Source organism: Chamaea fasciata, unplaced genomic scaffold (genome assembly GCF_029207755.1).
Source record: "Chamaea fasciata isolate MVZ Bird 193981 ecotype frontalis unplaced genomic scaffold, bChaFas1.0.hap1 SCAF_15, whole genome shotgun sequence".
NCBI lineage: Eukaryota > Metazoa > Chordata > Aves > Passeriformes > Sylviidae > Chamaea > Chamaea fasciata.
In genome coordinates this window covers 18,089,444-18,107,498 of record NW_027094100.1, presented here as the reverse complement: position 1 = coordinate 18,107,498, position 18,055 = coordinate 18,089,444, and the positions used below count along the sequence as shown (strand labels likewise).

Below are 18,055 nucleotides of genomic sequence, written 5' to 3'. Positions count from 1 at the left end.
TCTGTGTTTAAGGGTTTCTGTGTGCGACCTTTGATGGAATTTTCCTCTATCTAGGGCAAAAGAAGTAAGCTGAATCTATGGTCTCTTCTACAAACCTTTCTGTTTCAGTCAAGTGAAATCAGTGTGGCTCTTTTTTAATCCTGAATTATGTGTCCTTCATATGTGTATCTTGTGTATCAGATGTGTATCTTGCTGTTCTGAACTGTTTGTATGTACAAACTGAAAAGTAATGGTAGAAACATTGCATCTACTTTTGAGATTAAATTTGACCTCGGTGCAAGGCAGATTGTCTCCTTCCAGCCTTGGGGATCCAGATGAAGTTTCTCAGAGCTGGTGACCGTGCCCACTTCCTGCCAGCACCGATGGGAGCAAGGCAGCAGCACAGATTGCTGGCCAGTGCCAGCAGCCTGCACCTCCTCGTGTCCTGCAGGTGCCCCGTGCTGATGGAGCTGGGTCCCTGGGGCAGGGCTGGCCTGGCCCTGAGCTGCCTTTGGAGTTTGGAGCAGACATCTGCATCTTTGCAGGCCTGAGTAAGAAAATGTAACAATTTTCCAGATTCGTCCCCCTCCCTTCCAAAAGGTATGCCTTGAGTTTGAGTTGACAAAGCAGTCCATTTAAAATGAAAGACTAATGAATATGGCAGCCCTTGCTGTTTTGCAACTTTAAACACCTCATCTATCCTCAAAGAACAGCTCTAAATCATTTTATTTTGAAGCCCTAAACAGGAATTTGTATTCACGGTAAGACACTAATTGATTTAATTTATTTAAGGCTAGGGCATAATTTCTAATAGTGGAGGAGTCTCTAGGCCCAGCGCAATTGTCTCTCTGATAGGGCATTAATATTTAAAGGAGTTATAATACTCTGTCAATTGATCTGTGTCTTTTAGGAAGTAGGTTAGCAGTTATTGATGGTCACTTGTGTGAAGGATTAGCTTAAATAAAGCTGGTACTTGACAGACCAGTGTCTGCCCCCGGGCAGTCCCACGCCCCCGGCAGGGAGGGGCCCAGGGTCTGGGGCAGTGGATCCGAATGGAATGTGGAGAATGCGGAGGGAAATAAGGCAGTGCACATCTGGAGGGTGCTGCTGCGGCTGCTCGGAAGGGCTGGGCTCAGACAGCAGTAGGGGGAACGCTGCAGTGCCTTCGTGTGGCTGCCAGTGCTGCTGCTGTCAGCATTTCTTGGGGAGGTGTGAGCCAGGTGTGATCTGAGCGAGGAGCTGTTGATGCGTGTTCATCTTGACAGATAGGCCGTTATTGATGGCACTTCAAACAAATAACTTGACCTCTGAGTACCTTAATTTCGCTCTTCTTAGAAGTGGGGAACATTTATGCTATTTCTTGAGTGATTTAAAATGAGGACAGTTCCAAATTTAAAAAATTCTTGCTTGTTTTACTACTGTATTAAATTCCACATTGCACTAAGAAACATGGTGCTGAATGGTCATTAAAAATAAAGTAGTGTGGAAACCAATCCAGATGAAATACCTTTCTGCTTATTGATATTGAGTATTTATTGAGAAAAACTGAATGTTGGCGTGGAAGGACATGCAGCTGCAGTGCAGCTTTGACTATGCTGGCTGCAAGAGCAAAATAAATGTGTCGGGTAAATGTGGGCTATGGAGGTGCTCAGGACAGTATGTGGCTGGTTTTCCCCAAAAATTTCTGCAGTAAGGAGTGTGTTTCACTGCTCTGCAGAAACGCAGATGTCTAAGATGAGTGATTGTGTCTGAACTGTGTTCCTCGAGGCCCCATCTCCTATTTTTTCTTTATGTGCTCATCTGTCAGCGTATTGTCAAACCTTCAATTAATGTGTCACTGGCAGCTCTTTTCACCCTCACTCCTTCCCTTCAGCCCCACCGCCTCCTTTCCCGTCCTGGACAGGTGCTGCCGAGGCAGGTGCTCAGGCAGAGTGGAGACACAATGAAGTGATCCTGTCCGTCACTCCTTTCCTGCTGGGAGAGGTCAGCGAGTCCCTGCCCTGCTGCTTGTGCCCTGCAGGGGTGGGCCGGGACGCGTAGCGACTGCTTGATGGCAGGATTGAATGCTGAGCTCCCCCAGCTGTGCCTGCCAGCACGGGGCTGCAGGGGAAAGCACTTCCCTTTGTCATGGCCATCAGAGATGGATAAGGAAAGTAATCCCGAATTACCAGGGGAGCTGCACAGTTTATTTGACATTTGCCTGTTACCTGGAAGCTTGGAAGAAAAATTCCCTCATGTTCACTGAGGATTTTGTGGCCATGTGTTTGCTGTAGCCTCTTGGTGTATTGACTATGCCTTTGGTCACCAAACAGTGTTTAAGGCTACATTTTTCTGTTAAAATGAAACCCTTTACTGGACGGAGAAACATAAGTACACAACCTTATTATAATTTCTTCCCAGTACTGGTAATCTCTGCTGTTATAGGGCAGGGGCTTTCATCAGAGTTGCCATTGTATTAACTGACACACTGAGCAGTGAAGAAATGCTGTGGTTATATTCTGCTCTGGGCACTGGTGTCACCTTTTTCTTGCTCAGGAGTACTTAGCGATTTACATTTCACTGCCTTCCAGTCTTTGATATGTTTATTTTCTTTGCAGCCATCCTGTGCAAAACATGGGATAGTCATCAGGGATGCTCATGAGAGGTTCCTCAGCTGAAGTTCATAAAGCCTCATACTTTACCTGAAGTCTAATTTGTAAAATTAACTTCTTTCTGCAAGTTTTTTAAACAGCCTGGACCAATCTTCTTTCTTTTCAACTAAAATTGTGTTCTAACATTGCTGTAAGTGGTTAAATTATTCTCTCTGATCCTGCATTCTCACATGATAGTGAGGACCCCTTGGGAGCATCTAGGAACATCTGAGTACCATTTCAGAGAATGGGCTAGAAGAGCAAAGCCTTGTTGGAAATGCAGATGTGGGACTTGGATAAGAGCATATTGTGTTTTGAGAAAAACCTATCTTTTCTCCAGTGGGATGCTCTGCATTCACAGTGCTTGAATGTTTGGGTGTTTTACTGGCTCTGTGTGGGCAAAGTTGTTATTTCCTGGTGCTCTGCTTGTCCCATGGCACAGCACCGCAGCTGTGCATCTGGCTGAGGAGGCAGAGTGTCCTCTGGGCTGTGGGGAGCTACTACAGGAAGAATATAATCCAAGCAGAAAACTCAGGATATTTGGGTTGTTATGGTGCAGCCACATTGGAAGCTGAGGCCCTAAATGCCATGTGTGATGAGAGAGGTGCTAGGTCTGAAAAAAAGGTGTCTGAAAAAAAGGTCTCCAGCACTTCCAGCAAGAAACTGGAGATCAGAGTGGAGCAGAACACAGTTCAGAGCTCCCACTCTGGCACCTGCTCCAAGGCCAGCATGAGCCAAATTTGGTTCCACTCCCAGAAAAGTCAACAAAACCCATTTGAAGTGCAATGACCTCATGCTGTGCTGCACGATGAGTGGCTTGCCAGATTGCATTTAATAGCAGGTGTTTATCCCAGGTACAGTCAATGAAGCACAAAGTTACTGCACTTCTGTGAGGCTGGGCAGGGGAGCCTGGGACTAAAAGAGGCTGAAAGTGGCATCTGTGGGTAGGCTCTCTCTTGGCTTCAGAGTCTGACTGCTCTGGGAACTACCCACACATTTTCCTATTTAATCAATCCCTTCCTGTGGTGCCATTCTCAACATCAGCGAGTTGCCATCCCATACTGATAGGAGAGGAGCTAGAATTTGTCAAGGACTTCAAGACTTGAGTTGTCACCAGGGTCTTTTATGTGGTAAGTGATAAAACATGCTGAAAAGTGATACTAGCCAGAAAAAAAGGGCAGGAGCCGCTGCATATCAGGTATGTTAAACATCATTCTGTGATGGTTCTGACCGTGCAGTATTTCTTTTCCCTGTCTCCTTCCCTTAAAATATTTTTTCTTAAACCACAGATCTTTGTCTTTCTTTTCTTCTTCACAGACAAGCAGAGCAAATACAGAAACAATCTCCAGACATGTTCTGCAGATATTTTTCCTTCTTCAGTCTATGTCTTTTCCTTCCAACCCAAAAGTAAGTGGAGGGTTTATTTTGTTTTAAAGGGAACATTTGAATGATGTTTCACATAAATAATGTGGGTCAAAAGGAAACTATGCTTCCATTTATCCAGCCCACCCAAAGGAGACAGAGTGCAGTCAGGGATGTGGTAGAGGAGAGAGCAATCTGCATAGGTCCCTAAACCACAATATGTCCATCAACAGTGCAACCCCTGATTTCCTGTTCAGAACCAGCACAGGTTGTTGTTTTTAACAAAAAATGCCTTCCACAAGGCTCCCAGCCCTGTAATTACCATCCTTGGACCTACAAGTCCCAAATTTGTTGAAGTATTTACATTTATACTGTGCAAAACCTGGTTCTGCTGTAAGGTCCTGTTTAGTCTAAATCCTGGAGCTCCAAGGCCCTATTAACCCAGCTGTGAAGGAAACAGAAGAAAAACTCTTGGTGAGAAATGTGAGTATCTCCATGGCTGCTTCCTGCACAGAGCAGGGTCCTGGAACTGGGAGCAGCAAACGCTCGGACTCCCACCTCCTCCTGCCCAAAACAAGAACGAACTCCTAACCCTCCACTCAATTACACTTTTCTCAGGTGAGGGTGTGACACCCTGCACCATAACAATCGCCTCTAACAGTACCAACCCTGTCCCTCTCACTGTCTGTGTGAGAGTGCAGATCTGTCAGCCTCATAAAACAGTTCCCGCCTTCAATATCCAGCCACAAAACGTAAATTTTGACGTTGTAATTTAGAGTTGGACCCTCAGTATGCCCAGCAGCTGGAGCAGCACTGCCCCCAGAGCTGAGGGGGTGTCTGTGAAGCGCACCTTTCACCTCCAGTATTACTCCTGACAGCAGCTGTAGGAGCTGACACTCACGTGATAGGAGGATTATCCTTACTTAGGGGACTAGAGATTAGAAAGGAGGAGCTTTTGGGCTGTGAGATTTGTCTCAGGTTGTCATAAATGGGAGGAAAAAAGAAATGGATATTCCTTCTGTAGGCTGTACAAGAAGGAGTGGGAAGGGGAGATTGGGGTTTATTGTTCAGGCTTGTCATCTACAGACCTTGCTTAATTTTTCTGTGCTATTTTAAGAACCTTCTTAAGATACTGTGTGTGCAGGCTGTAGATATCAGCCAAGGCAATTTGCCATTTTCCCACCTCTTGAAGGTGCTAATTATTCAGCCAAGACAGCAATGTGAGCAAATGCTTGTGATTTCAATTATCTACTTGGTTTTAATAACAATTCTATAGAGTTTGTTTGTTTGAGCACAAACTGGAAGCTGCTGCAGCTGTACACCAGATGTGCCCAGCCCAGCATGTAACAGTTGGTGTTTGTGTCCCCAGGAGCTCTCTGGGCCATGGATCCAGCTTGCACAGCAAGGGCACAACATTCCTCCCTGGATTTGAGAACCTCACCATGGGGTACAACAAATACCTCCGGCCCTACTTTGGTGGTATGTTGGTTCCACACAAGGGAGCATTTAAAATCAGTCTGTAAGGCTCATGTGGAGGGGAGAGCAGGCTTCAAGCTTGCTTTAAGCTTGCTTTAGGATTCTGCAGTTTCAAAGGCTGTGTTTCTTTTAAATTAGTTGGTGTCCCAAGCTGGCTTCCTTTCTGTGCATACACTGTTGTCTTTAATAGCTGGTGCACATATGTGTGGGGCTTGGTAACATGTCCAGCTGTGCGGTAAAGAGGAGGAATTTATAACCTTTAACATCTCTGTGAAAGATCTGACTAAATAACTAAATTCTGCTCTAACTGTTCAGGCTTTTGTTTAGAGCCTGACTCTTCTGCTTTAGTTTTGGTCATGTACAGCTGTTACAGCTATTTATGCAGCTATAGGGGAACAAAGCCATTCTTCTTGCCAGGATTATGGACTTTTGACACATGCTTTCACCTCACACTGAGAGACAAACCTGTTTCAAACCCTGGTGAGATTCTGGACAGTTGGGAGCAGGCAGGAATTTAGGAACTTATCTGAAGCTATTGAGCAATTTGGGTGTCAGGTCTCTCACCTTCCAGGTAGGTGAGTACTGTCATCACACAGAGGAAAGGATTTCTCAGAATGACATTCAGAACCTGAAAAGTATTGAAAGTTTAAGAAACAGCAATGACGATTTTTATTCCTATTAGTTTTGATTTTGTGCCTGAACCATTAATGAAACCCTGTTTGACAGAAAAAATTCCCATCAGCTTTCACAAGGCCATGGGTATTTCCCATTGTAGACTGACCTGCTGCTACTGGCAGCCCTGACCTGCTTCCTTTTTCTGGCCATTGTAATAAATGTCTGAGACAAAACAGAATTTACCATCTTGATATGCTTAGAATGGCTGACCTAATGCAGGACTAAAAAAGCTCCTCTAAATCCTGTGACACCAGTGAGCAGGTGCTTCTTTACGACATAACAGAGATCCACTGCATCTGCAGCAAACAAAAACCAGCCAGGACTCTGGTGTGACGTCCCCCAGAGGCCGAGTCCTCACAGTTGTGTCCTGTGCTCAGTAAATGCAGTGGGCTTGAGTCTGAATAGACAGAGACATGAACAACAGCTGCTTTAAAAAATACACATCTTCTGCAAATGAAATATACTTATGAACAGTTTAAAACAAACAAAGCCAAAACCACCTGAAAGGAATTTTGGAAATTGTGTCCATTGGTCGTTCCTCACTGTGATTTAGATGATGAACAGGAGTTTAAGCATTTCCACGAGGAAAGGCACCACTGTGCTGTCAGCCAGGCAGAGAGGGCTGTGCTGGAAAGCGCCGAGCCGCGCTCGGAGCCCCGCATTCCTCTGGCATCGGCGGAGCCCGGCCCGGCGCGGCGTCCCCGTGTCTCTGTGTCCCCCTGCCCCCGTGTCTCTGTGTTACCGTGTCTCCCTGCCCCGTGTCCCTGTGTCTCTGTGTTACCGTGTCTCCCTGCCCCGTGTCCCCGTGTCTCTGTTACCGTGTCTCCCTGCCCCGTGTCCCCGTGTCTCTTTGTTACCGTGTCCCAGCGCCGCCGTGCCGCCGTGTCCCCGTGTCTCTGTTACCGTGTCTCCCTGCCCCGTGTCTCTGTGTTACCGTGTCTCCCTGCCCCGTGTCCCCGTGTCTCCCTACCCCGTGTCCCTGTTTTACCGTGTCTCCCTGCCCTGTGTCTCTGTGTTACCGTGTCCCAGCGCCGCCGTGTCCCAGCGCCGCCGTGTCCCGTGTCCCGTGTCCCGTGTCCCGTGTCCCAGCGCCGCCGTGTCCCTGTCCGGGGCGGTGCTGCCCTCTCGCGGTGGCTCCCGGCGCTCGCGACCCTCGATCCGCGCATCGCTCTCGGGTGGGAGCTGGAACCGGGCAGAGGCCGCTGCTCCCCCGCATTCCAGGCAGTTTCTCCTCCTGTTCTCGGCAATCAGGGACCTTCTCTCCTCTCGCTGCCTCCTCCGCAGGAACTGGGGCTGCCCAGCGCTCCCTGAGCTGTGGAAAGCACTCTGTGCAGAGGTTCCTGGCCTGGCCGCTCTGTACCTGGTGTGGGCTGGGATCAAGGGACAACGTGGCCCTGGCTGCCTGTCCAACGGCAGATGCCACTGAAATGCTGGTGATCTAAACTGCTGAGCTTCGCAGCCAGTGCTACTGGGTATTTAGCCCACTTCTACCATCACCAAACACAGAACCCCACCTCCCTAACAGTGACGACAGCATTTTGGATCATGTCATTTGTGAGCCTAAGGGTCTGAAACTGTGTCTGACCCTCTGGGACTCTGCAGTTTTAGTGACAGCGAGGGAGGCTGAGGACAGTGACCACCCTGCACAGCATCCTGAGTGGTTTTACTGTGCCCTTCACACTTCCCTTCTCTCTGCTGAAGCATTTCTTTCCCTCTACAGGAGAACCTGTACAAATTGCAATGAGTCTGGACATAGCAAGTATTTCTAGTATATCGGAGAGTGACATGGTAAGTGGAAGAACTTCTATTTTATAAGATAAGATTGGCATATATCTGAAATATATACTCACATGTATTCCCGTGTGTCCAGAACAGAAATGGTCCTTTTGAAACTGCTTTGCTGTTCAAGGGCTGTTGACCACTTTCAGCGATGGGATGAAAACAGAGCTTATTTATGTCTGCAGACTGTGTAGATGCCATAGTAATGTGGGGTTACAAGTAAATAGAAGTGGTTCCAAAAGTCCTACTGGTCAAAAACTCAGCACCTTTTGGAAATCAGACCCTGTGGAAACAGAAGAAACCAATCCATGCGGCATCCCTTGTGAGGAAGGAAGTTGCATAGTCCAGCAGTGCCTGTGGTGTCCAGAAGGCTCAGCAAAGCATCACCTTAAGAGCTGAGTGGTTGCTACTTATTCTTTTCTGGTGGGGCACTGTGAGAATGCTCCAGTCACAACAGGTTGATTTTGGCAGGCCAAACTCAAGTTAATCCCAGTGTTCTAAGATTCAAAATTCCTATTAAAATAGAAGGCATAAGTTTTCTTTTTTCACTTGTTTGGGATTTTTTTTCAGATGCCCCTGACATAACAGGTTGGGTTCACTTACCTTTTTTCTCCAAACTGCCTCTTTGATGACCAGATTTATAGTATGTGTGGAATTTCCCAACTCTTGGCAATGACTGATCTGTAACGTCAATGAGTTGCGGTATGGCTTCAAGTGTGTGTTTCCCATCTGTTCTCTTACCTGCAAAATGGGCACAAAAACATCAGTTACAATATCTGCTCATTAAAAACATAAAGTACTGTAAGCATAATCTTTAGTCTTCAAACTCCACACCTTAGAGTGGAAATATTTAGAAATATTACAGAGTGAAAATCTGTGATGAAAGCGAAGCTTGAAGCTTGGCTGTGTTAGGTTGAGCAAGGATGTATTCCGTCCCTTGTCACACACGTGGTGTGCCCCAGCTGTGCCATGCAGGTGCCTGGACACACATCCCCAGGCTCTGCTCCCAGGATTTGCTCTGTTTCCCAGGATTACACAGCCACCATCTCCCTGCGGCAGCGCTGGACAGACCCTCGGCTGGTCTTCCATGGCAACAGGAGTTTCACACTGGATGCTCGCCTGGTGGAATTGCTCTGGGTGCCAGACACCTACATTGTGGAGTCAAAGAGGTCCTTCCTGCACGATGTCACTGTGGGCAACCGCCTCATCAGGCTGTTCTCTAATGGCACTGTCTTGTATGCCTTAAGGTACAGTGACTTCTGGCTTTGCTGCTGCTGGCTCGGAATAGATTTCCAAAATTACCCTGGACAGGAGCAGGTACTAGCTGTCATGGGTCATGAGTTTGTGCTCAACAAGCCAGCTGTGAATTCTCTGCTGATCTATTTCCCCTTGTTCTGGCGTTTGGAAATGCCAACAAGCCAGCTGTGAATTTTCTGCTGATCCATTTCCCCTTGTTCTGGCGTTTGAAAATGCCAGTCAAGGATCAGGATCTCCCATCACAGTCTGTGGTGTGTCCTGAGGCCTGCTCAGAGAGGTCATGACTTTAGATGTCACTGAGGGAAAATCCAGTCAGATGGGGGCAGGGAAGTAATGGAAGGAGGACATCACAACAGTAAAAGTTTAACCGATAATGGGAAACCATTTGCTTTTCCAGTGCCAGGTAATGATGACTTCAGTTTTTTACCAAGAAGTGTGTTTGTCCATGAACTGCAGGAAGGTGCACAGCACTTGAGTTAGCAATTCCTACGGTGCTCTCCTTAGCTTGCAGTAACTGGGTCCCAATTACCTCACCTACCTCCATGTCAGAGTAAGCCAGAGTATGTGTGCAGTTAGTCACTGTGCCTCATGTCACAATTCTGACTCCTTAAGATGTGCAAAGTGTAGCAATGGACAAAAAAGTGAATCTACACTCTATATCCCACCAGACCAAAGCAAAATTCCTCCTTGGGCTGCATTTTCATTGGAGTGGCTCCAAAGAGTGCTTTTTCTTGAGAGTTCTCAGTTAATTCATGTCATAGGTCCAAATAATCTAGACAGAGCAGAGCTTTGTAATCCAGTTTGCTGTGTAAAACATGCTTTTATTGCAATTTTCAGAGTTCTTTCTCTTCCTGCAGAATCACTACTACTGTTGCCTGTAACATGGACCTGTCAAAATACCCTATGGATACACAAACATGCCGACTGCAGCTAGAAAGCTGTAAGTATAGCCTTCTAAAAAGTCTAATTATTTTATTCATAAGTAACTACACATATTGAATATTTGGATTAAGTGTAGTGGCTTTCTGGAGTAGATTTTTATTCCTGCGAATTATAATGTCCAAAAGAAAACAACTTCTGCGTCATCATTCTTCAAATGTTTGTGTTGTAATCCACAGTCCAGAAAATTCCTATCACTGTGCAGTTTAGGAAAAAAAAAATTGGTAATAAAGAATATTTTATTAAAGTGTAGATAATTCAATCTTGCACAAAAAGCATGACATAATATTGGTTGGCTTTCAAAATTCAGGTCCTTTTGAACACACAGCTTCTTCAAAACAAACTTGTGGGGTAAGTACATGTGATAAAGTACAACAATGAACAATTCTCACATCTTTAGGTAACTACTACCTATTGCACCCTCCCAAATCCCCACTGTAAAAGGACATTGGGAAGGGTGGTTCTCACAGCAATTGAAGTTGAACATGGTTCTCAAACTCATGAGCTGGAATGAGGGCCAACCCCAGGTTTGTGGTACCTGCCCCCCAACTAGGGAGGGGATACAGAGGATGGGGGCCCTAGTCAACAGAAGAGTCTCAGGCTGGGAAGTTTCTAGAAGAGGAATTATCAGTGAGTTCTGTTCTCAGTTAGATTAAAGCTCACCTATGGCAATGAAAGAAAGACTGAGAAAGACTCCAGGGCAATGTGGGCCACTGCAGGGATGTTACCCCAAAGCTCAGCCAGCGCAGTGCTGCTGCTCCAGACCTGTGATAAACAGGCTGCCAGCTCCTGCTGCATAGCACAAAACCAAACTTCCACCATCTGAGCATGGAAAATTCATACCAGCTTTTTAACTTCTGGGATTGCAGCATGAAGCACCTAGAGAAGCACATATTATTTTCACATTAAAATCATATTATTTCACCATGGTTCACTTTATTACAAAGAATAGCTCCTGAAATAATAATGATTGGCCTGTTCTGCTAAAGTGGAGCATGTTTAGGCCTGGTTTATAACTGATTGGGTCCTACATCATGCTCAGTTGCTGTATAATTCCAATGAAATTACATACATATTGCCCACTGGAGATTTCATTAGGATAAGTGCCCAGAAATAATGCTATTTAAATATACACCAGGTGAATTAACAACCATCTATCACTTATTATAAAATTTTCCTGAGTAACCACGATTTATAAAACCATTTAGGAACTTTGAAAAGTCACATGTTTAGGATTCTGCTCAGGGATTCATGCTCTGGACACCTAATTTAGGAGTTCATCACACCCAAGATCTGGTAATTTGCATCTAATAAGAAAACACAATTAGATGTAAATAGAGCTGCAACTGCATCTGATTCCTTCTACCAGGACAAATGGGTTATTATCATAATCACAGCATCCTTACTCATGGTCTCAAACAAGGGCTCTTAATAAAAGAATTAAATCAGTGAAACTGATGGACTTGTTTCCTAAATTAAGTCAAATATTTGAAGGGAATGGCAGGCTGGCAACTCAGGACAAGATTTATCCTTCAGACTGAGGTATCCCTCAGTCTAACTTGAGGTCATGTCATCACTTACATCCCTTGAGGCATGCACTCAGATGGCAAATGTGGAGTCCCACTGCTTTGAGGCAGGAATTTGGTGTCACCTAAATGTTGTGTGTATTTATTTATCCTCAGTAACTTAATGCCTTTGAGAAGAGGAGGAATGACATGTAGAAAAGGTTGATTTTATGAGCAGGTTTTCTGGACAATGTGTACCCAGTCAGAGGAGCCTGGTTCCTCACCACATAGTAGTTTAAGCTGTAAGCTCCTGACTAATTGAAAATGCATTTTCTGATGTTTCAAAACACTTGAACAGATGACTCAGTGAAATGTGCTTCTGCTCCATGGTAAGAGGCTCAGTGGGATCTGAATTCTCTTTTTTAACCACTGTCTTTCTCCTGCTCTCCTCTCAGACTGAAGAGAGAGACTGTGTTTGAGGGCTAACCACAGCAGTACTAATATCCCATTGTTTCTAATCAAGCTGTGTATGTCAGCAATGGATTATCTTTGAAAACATAAATACCCCATGCAAACAACTGCAATAGGCTCTCAGCAGCCTTGCACATTGTGTGTCATTCCCAGAGGTATGTACTCCCATCCACATCTGGAGCAGCAGACCAAGGGCAGAGAGGGAAGGCATAGCCTGTGTCCCCCCCATGGTCAGATACAGCTAAGGGGCCTCTGTCCAGACTGCAGTGCTGGGTTCAGGGTTCTGCTCCCCACAGAAGACAGAGCAGGGCACAGCTGGGCTCTTCCTGGCCACAGCAGTCACAGTGTCTGTGCTCTCCTCAGGGGGCTACGATGAGAACGATGTCACCTTCACCTGGCTGAGGGGAAACCACTCCGTGCATGGCATCGAGAAGCTGCAGCTCTCCCAGTACACGGTGGAGCACTATCACACCCTGATCTCCAAGTCACAGCAGGAGACAGGTAAATCTGGGAGAGAAAAAAGCAGGGAAAGCTCTTGGTTGTTCCCGATCCCATCTCCTCTCCTCCTGTGGGCTAGGATGGTTTGACTCAGTCCTGAAGCAATTAAAGCCTTTAGGAGATATTAATCTCACGAAAAAAGATGAACCGAAAGGTGATGACATTCTATTAGCTGTAGTCAGGATATTCTGTAAGATAGAAATCCACAGAAATATGGAGGTTTAAAATATACTATATTCATTTGATGGATTTTTAATTTTTTTCATTCTCCTTATTTTCCTCCACACCTACCCGAAGAAACTCTGCTCCTTCTGTCCAGGTACGCAGTCTATAGATACTGCAGAGAGCAATGTTTACAGTAACTGGGAGTAAAATTAATTTTTTTAATATACGTTTGTTTGTAAATTACAATTCTATCATGATGGAATGACATCTTTTTGTAGATCAGAATTCAATGTCTTTTTCATTACCAGTGTAAAATACTCTTTTCTCCAATTACAGGTACTATGAAAGGGGGCAAAACTTCCTTAGAATGACAAGGTTTTAAAAATAACAATGTTTTGTTATTTTCTTGCATACACAGCCCATGAACAACATGGACTTTGTTTATACACTTCAAAGGGAATTTTTTTTAATAGAGCAGAACTATATCCTGAAAACACTACTGATCCAGCCTCAGAACCCTTATGTTAGTATTTACAACAAATTGTTTTTTAAAAGACGACTGAAATTTTTTGAGCACAAAAAGATACCATTTTTAAAAATTACAAATCACTAATGAAAACAGGGCTCCAATTGTCTGTGATGATAAGGCACAGGGATGCTTTGGGATGTGAGCCAGAAACTGCTGACATAAAGAGAAAAATGTTTTGTCTGTTTTCAGCCATCAGGTAAGGCTCACCCTGGCAGTACCCTTTGGAGCATGTGTTTGGAAAGGTGTGCTGTGCTGAGTGTGAGAGAACACGTGAGAGCATCAGCTTGAAGCTGAAGCCCTGCTGTAACATTCCCGCTGTGCTCAGGGGCAGGAGATGCTTTGCTAGGTGTGTGCTGTTCAGATGGTGTTGTTCAGATGCCTCTTTGCCTCAGTGCTGTGCGTGTCTTCCTGTGTCAGGTGTGTTACCTGCATAAGCTCTGCTGAGCTCCATCAGCTGAAGGGCTGGTACCGGGCTGTCCCAATTTTACTTCAGGTGTCCTTGGGAATCTCACATTCAACAAGTCTCTTCATTTCGTAAACAGGCAGTTACCCCCGGCTGATACTACAGTTTGAGCTGAGAAGAAATGTCCTTTACTTTATTTTGGAGACCTATGTGCCCTCCACTCTGCTTGTCATGTTGTCTTGGGTTTCTTTTTGGATCACACTGGACTCAGTGCCTGCAAGAACCTGCATTGGTGAGTTCTTGCCTGAGGATTGGAGAAGAGTTAAGCAGGCAGAGTAGCCTTTGAAGGCTGGGTAGACAGTACTTTTCTTGAGCTACCTGCTTCGGGATAAATGGTCTGCTTGTCTTCTGCTGTTCTTTGGGGTAGAGCTGGGTTGTTGTGGAGGAGATGCTGTGGAAGGAACTCGTGCCCACCAGGAGATCCACTGCAGCGAGTAGAGGACAAAGCACACAATCTTTGTGGTGTGCTTTGGAGGGAGGAGGATGGGGGGATGTTTTACTGAATGTATGAGAAAGAAGATAGCCAATTGCCTATTGGAGGCAAGCTGCCAAAGACAGAGAGAGCCTGTGTGAAGCCAGTGAATGCTACAAATGCATTTCAGTTGCTATGATGGATGATTTGAATTTGGTAAGAAGTTATGTGCTTTATCTGGCCCACAATAGAGGGCAATGACATGAGCAGAAGGGTAGGCCAAGACTTCTCCAAAGTGTCCACAACAAATATCTCTCTGTTTTCTAAGGAGTTACAACAGTGCTTTCTATGACAACTCTGATGATCGGCTCACGAAGTTCGCTTTCAAAAACCAACTGTTTCATTAAGGCCATTGATGTTTATCTTGGCATCTGCTTCAGTTTCGTCTTTGGTGCCCTTGTGGAATATGCAGTGGCTCACTACAGCTCGTCACAGAAGAGTGCAGCTAAAGTACCAGACAAGGTAAGGACCGAGGTACCTTAATAAGGTCAGTGGTCTTGGACCGAGAGCAATTAGTTCTCCGTTAACTGAACAAGACAAATGGTCTTCCTGCTATGGATACATCAACAATGCTTCTCCTAACTGGCAATAAATCTAAACATTTGTGTGTAACAAACACATGAATAGCACAGGAGTGCTGTGCTCTCTGGCAGACTTCTGAGCAGCAGCCTTAACTGGCAGTCCTGTTGGGTTCACAGGACCGCATCCAGAAAGGCCCTCCTAGGATTAGGCAGCAGCTGAAAGGTATGTTTGAATATTGGGACAACCACATATGAAGCTGTGCTCTTATGTCTTTATCCTTATGGTCTCCTTCCTCTGCCGGTTAGGGCAGATCTTAAAACTGTGCATGCTTGTTTCCTAGGGGGCTCCAAATGAACTGTCTGAAGAAATGGAAGAAGTTAACATCACCAACATCCTCAACAATTCCATCACCAGCTATAAACAGAAGATCAGCTTCACAAGCATTGAGATTTCCAGCGATAATGTTAACTGCAGTGACTTGACCATGAAAAGTCATGAGAAAAGCAAGTGTGTCTTGAGAAACAAAATGCATAGGATTATTGGTTATTTCACAATTCAGAACCCTGGCAATGTGGACCATTACTCCAAATTGCTTTTCCCTTTGTTTTTTATGGTGGTCAATGTGTTTTATTGGGCTTATTATCTATATTTTTAGTAGAAATTAGTTGCTTCATTCTCATACTTCATAAGGAGAGAGGAGTTGTGCCAGTGGGCATCCAGGTACCTAACCTCTGTGAATTCAATGTGGACAAAAAGCTTCCTTGTGTTTCCTGAGGTACCCAGAAGTGTGTGAGATGAGTATGCATCAGCAGCACTGGCTCTGACAGCAGCTGTTCAGCTGAGTGGCTGTGCTGGGCTCTTCTGCTCGTACCTGCATTTCATTCCCCACCTCACCTTACTGGAGATGGGTATGCAGGACTCCACTAGCAGCTACAGAGAACTACAGGTGGCAGAATTATTTTGGTATCTTGGAGCAGGTTGGAATCTTCGAGCTGAGATGTCCCAGAGGATGTATAGGATAATGACTGTTACTTTTTGTTTGCCAGAGAGAACAGAGAGACTGTGATTGCTGCCTCAATAGCTGCTCTGTTCAGTGATAGCCCTGAGGCAGCAGCAGTAGCTCACTGCAGTGCAGCACAGAGGGATGCTCCCGTGCATGGTGCTGCTTTGCCCCGGGTGCTGCAGTGCCAGGATGGTGATTTGGTACTGCACAGCGGTGCCTCTCTGCTTTTAACATGTCACTCACTGAAGTAACCCTCACTTGCTGAAGTTCTCCATTCCTGAGACAGATGGAAGGTTGTTGTTTGTAGAGCTGAATTTTTTTCAGAGATCTGGGGACATGAAATAGAGGCAGCAAAATCATTTTGTAACCCTTCTCTTATTCTCTTCCTGCTGTTTTGCAGTTGTACAGATTCCACCACTTTCCATGTCTTCCTCACTAATTATTTTTTGTCCTGGAGGGTGTTACCTTCAACCTTCACTGCTACAAGCGCCTCTCACTCCTTGCCAGCCATAGGCACAAGTGGCCCATTTGTCATCCCCTCCTTTATGCGGCTGTGCAGCTGGGGCAAGTCAGCAGTGATGCTGGGTGAAAAACATGCGTGGGTTGGGGTAAGCTAGTCTAAATCACCCTTTCACTCTCTATTTTACACTGAAACACTGTTACTTTTTTGAGAAAAATCATATTCTAAGTGGGCTCTGGAAACTGCTCAAAGTCAGCTTTGTTTATCCTGCAATCAGCAGGAGCCGGAGTTTTCTTTTAAAGATAAATGAAATGTGGGCGCACAGTTACATTAAAAACCAAATGCCATTTGGTACTGTGTATCTTAGGAGTACTGAAAGTCTTTATTTGCTAATTGTAAAATGAACATGTTATGGCAGATTCCTCCACCCCAGCACCCTCTTTTGGTCTGTGCTGCTTTCATCACTGAGAGGGGGCAATCCTGCAATTATGTGGGCAGAACTGGAATTGCCTGCAGTGGCTCCATTCAGCAGAGTTCTGGCTGGGTGAGGCCTCTCAGTTTGTAGCTTATGTTACAGTCTCAGCAGGGAGTGTTGCTTAACTTAAGGATCTTTTCTTGGGGGTTTTCTTGTAGAGAAGGTGAGCAGAGCACTTGAAACTATAGATTTTTTGCTTTAATAACTTTTTATTGAACCACTTCACCATGCTGTACTGTGAGGGATTTAACCCACATATTCATAAATCATCACTTTTACAAAGAGCAGCACAAGTAGACAGAGGGGAACAGGCTGACAATGGCAAGTGGATAAACACAAACTCCAATAATGAAGTGTTGGCTTGTATATACTGGCATTTGAAGCTCATTCCGTTAAATGTAATAAAGTGAATGTTTGTGATATGAACACAACCCCTCAGAGAGATTCTCTACTAAAAAAAAAAAAATCATTATCTCTTTCTGTATTGGCTTCTTTCTTTAAAACCCAACTAAAATGTCCTAATGTGTTTTACACTAGCTGCCAAATATTAATATTAACAAAAGTAATTTCTTTTTACAAAGCCCTCCAAGATGATCGAGTCCAGCTATTCCTCCAGTCCTGCCAAGGCCACTGCTAGCCCTTGTCCCCAAGTGTCGCATCCACATGGCTTTTAAAGCCCTCCAGGATTGGGCACTCCACCACTGCCCTGGGCAGTCTGTTCCAATGCCACCACCTTTCCAGTGAGGAAATTTTTCATAATATCCAACCTGAGCCTCCCATGGCCCAGCCTGAGGCCATTCCCTCTCCTTCTGTCCCTGTTCCCTGGAAGCAGGCCCCCAACTCCCCCGGCTGTCCCCTCCTGTCCAGGAGTTGTGCAGAGCCAGAAGGGCCCCCTTGAGCCTCCTTTTCTCCAGGCTGAGCCCCTTTCCCAGCTCCCTCAGGTACTCCCCATATGACTTGTGTACAGACCCTTTCCCAGAAAGACCTTTTCCAACCTGAACAATTCCCTGATTTCTGCAAGTGGCTGCCCACAGGGCTTGCTTTCATTAGCCTCAGCTTTTGTTGCAACTTCAGTGCTTGGACATGGCTCAGGCCTGGCACCAGGGGTGAATCCTATTTCCTTCAAGAGACAGGAGTAGTTTATGCAAGATCCATGTGCAGCAGAGACAAGATGAGAGAATGTTGCTTATATCACAGCTTGGTTTCTGGTCCCTTTTCCAGAGTAGGACCAAGATAGAAATATCTGTGCATTCACTGTCATGGAGAACACTCAGTATTGCTGTGAGAGAAAGCAGGAGCAGCTGAAGGAAAATCCCCTATATTTCCTCTCTGTGGCTGATTTCCTGACTGGTTTCAGGGACAGGTAGTTTTTGCTAATGTGACTTTCCATTATAA

The 18,055-nt window shown here is 45.4% G+C and overlaps 1 protein-coding gene across 1 annotated transcript; it reads left to right on the top strand.

Annotated features, from left to right (window-relative positions):
• Positions 1 to 3,753: 3,753 nt before the first annotated feature.
• On the top strand, positions 3,754 to 17,088 carry GABRP (gamma-aminobutyric acid type A receptor subunit pi). The gene is given in 11 exon segments (XM_066196995.1): positions 3,754 to 3,777; positions 3,779 to 3,807; positions 3,927 to 4,016; positions 5,341 to 5,450; positions 7,843 to 7,910; positions 8,931 to 9,148; positions 10,016 to 10,098; positions 12,437 to 12,574; positions 13,808 to 13,960; positions 14,469 to 14,662; positions 15,063 to 17,088. Coding segments are annotated over 11 exon segments (1,422 nt in total). The 3' UTR covers positions 15,378 to 17,088.
• The last annotated feature ends 967 nt before the right edge of the window (positions 17,089 to 18,055 follow it).